We start from the raw sequence: 8,518 nt of genomic DNA, 5'->3' as shown, positions 1-8,518 counted from the left end.
TCAGTTTTACTCAACCAATTATAAGTTTTAAGTTTAAATAATACATTTTATCGTGCATCAATGCTATTCCAACAACTCTTTGTATTTTTGACAATACAATTAAAAAAGCGGTTTCATTTCATCGTGTCTAAAAATCATAATTGTTCTTATGGTTTGCAGCTGTTCTATGAGAAGAGAAGTTAAATGGTATTTAAAGGGATCTTTTCACGCTTTGGTAAATTGACAAAATTGAAAAAAGTTGTTTCAGATTCGTAATTTTTCGTTTTAGTTATGATATTTGTGAGGAAACAGTAATACTGATCATTAACCATGCTCTAATATAGCCATTATATGCATCTTTTGACGATTTTAAAACCTAAAAATTATAAAGCGTTGCAACGCGAAACGATTGAATAATTTGGAGAGTTCTGTTTTTGTCGTTAAATTTTGTGAAACTACGAAGATTGCTTATATAAGGTATAAAATACGGCAAGAATGTGTACTCGGCGGAATAGCTCAGTAGGCCTGAGCGTTTTTACTTCAGGTCTCTGGCAGGACTCCAGGGGTCACTGGTTCGAAACCTGCTCCGGGCAATGTTCTTTTCCTTTTTTTATTTTTTTTCTTGATTTTTTACTGGAGCTTTTACGATCCAATGTTTACATTTATCAATATAAAGCATTTAATGAATAATTTAAAAAAATGCCAAAATCTGTGAAAAGGCCCCTTTAAAAGAAACATATTCTCTTCTATTTCTGTTTAATTTGAATTGTAATGCAAAGAATTGGTATATACATGTAAGTGTTTTGTGAATAAGTCTTTTTCGAGTATGAGATCTAGAGCTCATAAGTTGTTACACAATTATATGTACTAGCATTTGTAATAAAGCTCAGATAGTGATATACACAAACATATATTATTGAAACTGGGTGTCTTTAAAATCAGTTTCCACCTTTTATAATTTGCATTGACTTTTCGAGTACGTTGACCTCAATTTTAGTCTTTAGTGAGTTTTTTGTATTTGTGTGTATTTTCTATAACATGTTTGTGTCTCACTGTTTAGAAATTGGTATCTTGCAATTAATAAAATACAACATTAAGTAATAAGCTTTCTTCTTTGATGTTGATGTTAAGTTTCATTGTGTTTTAAGAGTAAAACCTTGTGAACACTCTTGAAGTTACATCTGTCAGTTCAAACGTACGTGTTCATTTGTGTGTATGGCTTCTTGGCAGACATTAAACTTGGTTTCGTTCCATTGAGAAAAGTGTATGTCATGGTGTATGATACATGTTTGCTTATATTTATGTATGAACCCATTTTCTCAGTCGTGAAGTCACATGTATTGCCTAATAAGCATAACGATTTGCAGAGACCATTTGTTCTTTAGATATTGCTACTTATTTGTGTAAGTAAGTAAGTAAAATGATAAAATTATCTAGAAATCTCATGTTACCCAATCATCATGAAAATGGCTCATTACACTAAAACTGTGTTCTATTTACATAGGTTTTGACTTAACATATGTATTCCTTTCTATTGTTAAGAAAGATAGCCGATGAGGCGGTGGACTAGACGTATTTACAAGTATTGTTTCTATGCTCAATTGCATACTATCTGCTTACATTTAAGAGTAAAATAATTTAATTAAATACATTGCCTGTATTATCTGATTTATAATTATATGTACTATTTTTTATTAAATAGAGTTATTGCATATGTGAGTTTTATACATAACGTGCTTAGTAAACGTTCGTTAAAAACTGCTGATGTATCTATGTTCTCAACTGTAGACAGGTGATGTTAAATACTTGTGTAAGTGTACATAACAACATTTGACCAGTATAATCTCGGTCTACGAAATGCGAACGGCTTCTTCTAATTTTTATAACTTATCGTTTTTACAGAGAGTGCAAAAGATTTTCGCCGGGAAAGGCAACTCAATAAGGTGGATTATTTGTAAATGTTTCTTAAATGAAAGAATGAACTGCGTCTTGTTTAATGTGTGTTACCATCTTCTAACAATATCTTAAAACCAGCGTGTATTATTGCGACGTGTTTATGCCAATACGAGTTACAAAGTGCCATATTGAGCTACATTAAGTTATCTTTCAACGCCATAAACGTTTACAGTGTATACCTGTACTGCTCTGCTACTTATCACTTCTATCTAATTTAGTATTTAGCCTGCTCTTAATTCATTATCTTTTACTCGGCTGCTTTATATGCCACACTTAAAATCCAGAGGTTGAGAATGCGAGAACGCGATAGTGCGATTGCGACAATACGATGGCGACAGTGCGACAATACGATGGCGACAATGCGAAAGTACGATGGCGAGAATGCGAGAACGCAATAGTACGAAAACGACAATGCGACAAACCGATGGCGACAGTGCGACAATACGATGGCGACAATGCGATAGTACGATGGCGAGAATGCGAGAAGGCGATAGTACAATGACGACAATGCGACAGTGCGACAATGCAATAGTACGATAGCGACAATGCGATAGTCATATCTTACTGTCGCCATCGTATCTTCGCATTGTCGTCATCGTATTTTCGCATTGTCGCTATAGTATTGTCACACTGTCGTCATCGTATTGTCGCATTGTCGCCATCGTACTATCGCGTTCTCGCATTGTCGCCATCGTACTATCGCACTGACGCCATTGTATTGTCGCACTGTCGTCATCGTATTATCGCACTATCGCATTGTCGCATTGTCGCCAACGAAATATCGCACTGCCGCCATCGTATTGTCGCACTGTCGTCATCGCACTGTCGCATTGTCGTCATCGCACTATCTCATTCTTGCATTCTCGCCATCGTACTATCGCATTGTCGCCATCGTATTGTCGCACTGTCGTCATCGTATTGTCGCCATCGTACTATCGCGTTCTCGCATTCTCGCCCTCTCGATTTTAATGTGTAACCACGATGGTATTAACGGTATTCCGTACAATTGATTATCGAACTTCTATCAGCGTAAAACCCAATGACAACACCAATATCAGAAAATTATGTTGTAATTTGACTATGATTTAATGACATTTTCCTAAGAAAAAATAGTTATAGAGGCAAGACATGCTATTTATTGTGTAAATAATTCAATTTATATAAAAGTCTGTTAATCGTGATGAAATTGTGAATGATGGGCCCATAAAAATACTTTGTTTCAAAACATGCTATAATAGATACATCAGTTAAGTTTTATTTTCAAAAGAGATTAACTACAATAGACTCCAATTACTAGGATTAAATATTGCCTGTAAACTTCACGCAACACTTATAATTAGAATGCAGAAAATCAATAGGCGAGTTCGCTTATTCTTTTCACGTTTAAATCCAATTCACTGAACATTAAATCCTTCTGATGATATGCCTATATTTTTCAGCTTTTGGTTTGCAACACTTGCACCAAACTTGTATTATCTGACGTACTGCTTAACACAATATAATTTCACGTCATATATTTTATATATTCTCAGTTATTGTTAGTTGGGTTTAATGATGTATTTGAAGCACGAAAGTGCATTGATATGTACCATTGTGTATTAGCATTGTGCATGATATCTGTTATGGTAAATTATAAAATACAAGAATATTTTTAGATTAGTTTAAGAGTAAACTATGCAATTGATTAAACTTAAAATGTTTATGTTTTTAAACAATTGAACACGTATTAATTTAAACATTGTCGAATATTGTTATTGTTGTAAAGGAACTTAAAATACAACTTACACGTGTCGAAACAAAACATAACAAAACAGTCATCTTCAATATCACACATGTTAAATATTTAAAGTTTTGAGTTTGGTGTTATTTGTTGCATTAAGTTGTATTTCTTTTGTTTTGGAACGATAGCCTATACTAGCAATATGTATCAGTATTTGACGTCGTAATAAATCGTATTCCGTAGAAAGTATTCACAACAGTATCGGATAAGCATTTGTGTATTCGCCAGACAAGGAAAGAGTTACTTACTTAAATATGCCTTAGTGGTATGGCAATATTAAATTATCGAATTATCTTGCGAAATCAATATATATTGTGTACAAGTAAATCGAAACATTAAGTCATAACATTGTTTATATACTATTGTTTAAATTTTTCTTTTCTTGTTTAAATCTCTGCAAAAGTTCACCTGCACATAAACGCGGCATGCACAGTTGATGATCTGTTGAATCGCCAGCACAGTAATCACCGATTCTGTTGGAACGAGGTACAACGCAGCTCCTATTTCGGTTTTGTATTCCTACACCGCACGTGGTCGAACACGATCCCCATTCACCCCACGTTCTCCATCCAACAGGAACTGAAATAATGATAGCTTGTTATATATAATTGTTTCCATATTTTGAATGTCATTTACGTCCCAGACCGTTCTCTAAATGACGAATTTTATTCCACAGCAAGTGTATATCCTGAGTCTTAAACTAAGGTGAAATATGTTGCGAAAACAAAAATAGGCCTACTTACCCATTAGATATAACCATGGCGATGACTACCGTGAATGAAAATACAGCAATACTACGAATAAAATTGTTATTTTTAAATGGCGATTCTGAAAGCTATTAAAGAAAGTATGTGAACAGCTTTTGCTTAAGAATAAATATTACAAAAGCTTTACCGGGACAAGATTCCAGCATACACGACTTGGATTCTTCGGATGATCCTTCGCAATCCGTGCCTTTATTGGATGGTTGAGGGTTTGTACAAGTCCTGCTTCGCGTCTGGGTAGAGCTGTCGCAAGTGGTTGTGCATGCTGACCATTTTTCCCAATCTGACCATTTCCCATCCACTGTGAATGTCGTGATGTCAAAGTATACTGATAAAAGCAATATTACAAAGACAAAAAAACAAGCCAAATCATTAGCTTTTTTATGGACATAATCAAGAGCTTTAACACCTGTAATAATAATTATAATAATTGAATAAATCTACCGATGATGATGATGATGAGGAGGAGGAGGAGGTGGAAGATGATGGGGATGATGATGATGATGATTGATGATGATAATGATGATATTGGTGGTGATGATGATGATGATGATAATGATGATGATGATGGTGATGATAATTATAAGGAGGAGGAAGAGAAGAAGGTGAGGATGATGACGACGACGACGACAATGACGACGAAAATGATGATGATGATGATGATGATGATGATGATGATGATGATGATGATACAACGCCACTACTACTTTATAGCTCTACTATTAATATAGTTAATACTGCTAATACTTTAATGACTACTAGTACTACTACTATAACTACTCGTCGTAGTACTAGAACTTATGTAACTACTTCTTCTTCTATTACTTCGTCACTTACACAACAACTACTACTACCATTACCAATACTACTCTTACGACTACTACTACTACTACTACTCCTACTACTACTGCTGCTGCTGCTGCTGCTGCTGCTGCTGCTGCTACTACTACTACTACTACTACTGCCAATACTACTACTACTGCTACTACTACTACTACTACTACTACTACTACTACTACTACTACTACTACTACTACTACTACTACTACTACCACTACTACTACTACTACTACTACCACTTCTACTACTACTACTACTACTACTACTACTACTACTACTACTACTACTACTACTACTAATACTACTAATACTACAACTTCTACTACTACTACTACTACTACTACTACTACTACTACTTCTACTACTACTACTACTACTACTACTACTACTACTACTACTACTATTACTACTATTACTTCTACTACTACTACGACTACTACTACTACTAAGAGGAAACAAAGAAGAAAAATTGCAAACAAAACGAAAACAAACAGAAAATGTAACCCAACATGTTTAAAATGTGATTAACCTGGACACTGTTCCAACTTGCAAAGGTTATATTTCTCAGCGGGCCCTTCGCATTCTTTACCAAACTTCGATGATTTGGGCTTGGTGCATGACCTCTCTCTCATTTGCGTAGTGTTGCCACATGTACTCATACACGCAGACCAATCAGATGATGATGATAATGATGATGATGATGATACAACGCCACTACTTCTTTATAGCTCTACTATTAATATAATTAATACTGCTAATACTTTAATCACTACTAGTACTACTACTATAACTACTCGTCTGCTGCTGCTACTACTACTATGATGATGATTTGGGCTTGGTGCATGACCTCTCTCTCATTTGCGTAGTGTTGCCACATGTACTCATACACGCAGACCAATCGGACCATTCAGTTTAGTTTCCGTTTACTACAAGAAAGAGTCAGTTACATATCGCACTTCAAAAAATGGTGTATTTCTTTTAAAGGGTGTGCATGGTCATTTGTGACCTTAATACACAAATTTAGTTAACTTATGTCACGCATGCATGCATATATGAGTGTATATATACTAACAATAAAACAATAGATAGTGGAATACCATAATAACATTATTAGTTATAAAATGTTTATTATTGATGAAGTAAAAATGAAAATAATGGTTATTGCTTTTCTAGAATGTAGTGTGTACACCATCATTAAGATTTTCTCACCATAATGACAGAGATTGAACGTTTGTGGACAGACATGAGCAGCGTGTTCCTTACTTCCGTTGCACACTTGGAACAATGCATCCATCATAGTACAATTCACTATGATGTCGTCCACGCAGTTATCTATTTTAAGCCAACGGGGAACACGCGAAAAATAGAATGAACTCAGTGTACGAATATTAATCGACAACTTTTGTTAAATTCATAAATATCCAAGGCCATTTTTACAAAAAGAATATAAGAATAAAGGCAATGCACGAAGTGCAGAACGGTGTAACTAGGAAGACCAAGTAACTAACACAGTACAATAAAATGCCAATAAACTATTTATAAACGACTATCATGCAAACAAACAAAGTCAGACAAAAACGAGCGACAAACAGAAAACAAGTTATGACGAAGAGTAAGCAACAACTGCAAACAATTCGACAAACACAGTGTAGTAAGAATAGGATCAAAAGACAATCAAAGTAGACTGTTCGAACGAGTTACTTGCAAAAAACCAAGTGCTGTTGTAAGTGAATTAAACGAAAAAACACTATAATGTTATAGAGAACCAAGCATGCATTACACTTTCCAAAATAAGTTTGAGCGCATCCAAATTTTGATGTTTGAACGAGGACCAAGCGAAAAAAACATTATGTATGAATGAAAAAGACAACGTAATAAATGACGTGCGACAGTCACAGCGAGTGAAATATATTTTTTAAAAAGTTATACATCTCGACTATTGTTCCCATCGAATGCAGAAAATGACAACATTAAATTGTTTAACAGTTTAAACATTAAGATTTAACAAGTTGTTACATAAAGATCGCTCTATACAGCACCTCACGTATTGGTTAATGTTATTGTAGAGAAAACAAAAATATATTGGTATAAACATTGTAATTGGTTTAAACATCGAACATTATGCATCTTACTTGTTTTAATAATAGGAATAGATAATACATTTTACCGACACATTACCATTGCTCTGAATCCGAGGAAAAAGTAATCCTGCAAAAACAATGAAAGAAAGCTCACGCAAATGAATTAATTGGAACCGATATGCAGTCTATTAAAAGAGTATTGCGTTAAATGATACTTTAGAAATATTTTTTTTGAAACGTTATTGTGTGCATGATTTCATTGTGCGATCAAACACCATTTTGCTGTCATCAAAGTATTCATGCATCCTATCTCAAAATGTTATTACTGTAGTCATTAACATACATTAATAAAATACATATTTATTGAAGTTAAATGTATCTTATAAACGAAACATTGAACATTGAATCATCTTAATTTTGGTTTAAATCAAAAACTGAAATCTTATTCCCATAAAGATTATATAAATGCCATATCTTGTAATGTGAACGTATTTAAAATTATCGACGTTTGAATGAAACGCGCTATTAATCTAAAAAAGATTTAGGTTCATGCCTAATAAAACAAATACAAAAAATACCAAGCAGTAGAACGAGCCTTATGATCCCATCCATATCTCATTGATATTATTAACATAATGCCAAGTTATCGTTGGGCGTAATTGGACCAGACGTTTGTAAGCATGGTTGTAGCTTATGTGTGTGCTAAAATTATACTTAATTATGAGTGTCAATTGTAGCGGAAAATACGAGATTATTATTCAAAGGCATCGACACTTGTTTTCATGGTTCAGTTTAACAAAAGTAAAAGATATAATTTTATAAATATTAATTCATTTTCTTAAGACACTTTAAAGAGGGATTCACAACATCATAGGTGTAGTTATAAACATTCTAAATGTAGCTGATACCCATTAGTTTGGACACAAACGGGAACTGAACGTTTTAGAAATCATTTTAGGAATTAAAATCCAAACCTACTCTTTACCAATCGCACATAAAACGCACGTGTTTTACGGGTATTAACCCATTTATGCCTAGCGTCTAGAAAAAAAGGCCTTGGCAAACAGCGTAGACCCATATGAGACGCCGCTTGATGCGGCGTCTCATCAGGGTCTGCG

At 34.2% G+C, this 8,518-nt stretch overlaps 1 protein-coding gene across 6 annotated transcripts in view; it reads right to left on the bottom strand.

The window, feature by feature from the left end:
* Positions 1-8,079, bottom strand: part of LOC127879160 (coadhesin-like) — a 16,564-nt gene extending 8,485 nt beyond the window's left edge. Inside the window, exons 1-4 of one of the 6 annotated variants that reach the window (XM_052425838.1) lie at positions 7,979-8,079; positions 7,498-7,527; positions 4,610-4,780; positions 4,124-4,294 (exon numbers count right to left, since the gene is read on the bottom strand). In XM_052425838.1, the coding sequence (XP_052281798.1) occupies positions 4,124-4,294; positions 4,610-4,780; positions 7,498-7,527; positions 7,979-8,012 (406 nt within the window). In that variant the 5' untranslated portion in view covers positions 8,013-8,079. Of the gene's footprint in view, positions 1-4,123; positions 4,295-4,609; positions 4,808-5,848; positions 7,452-7,486; positions 7,528-7,978 lie in introns of those variants that run through there. The other 5 variants (XM_052425837.1, XM_052425836.1, XM_052425839.1 and 2 more) reach the window with 5 other exon arrangements.
* Between the last annotated feature and the right edge of the window lie 439 nt (positions 8,080-8,518).

Source organism: Dreissena polymorpha, chromosome 4 (assembly GCF_020536995.1).
Source record: "Dreissena polymorpha isolate Duluth1 chromosome 4, UMN_Dpol_1.0, whole genome shotgun sequence".
Classification (NCBI taxonomy): domain Eukaryota; kingdom Metazoa; phylum Mollusca; class Bivalvia; order Myida; family Dreissenidae; genus Dreissena; species Dreissena polymorpha.
This window is presented reverse-complemented; position numbering and strand designations above follow the sequence as displayed.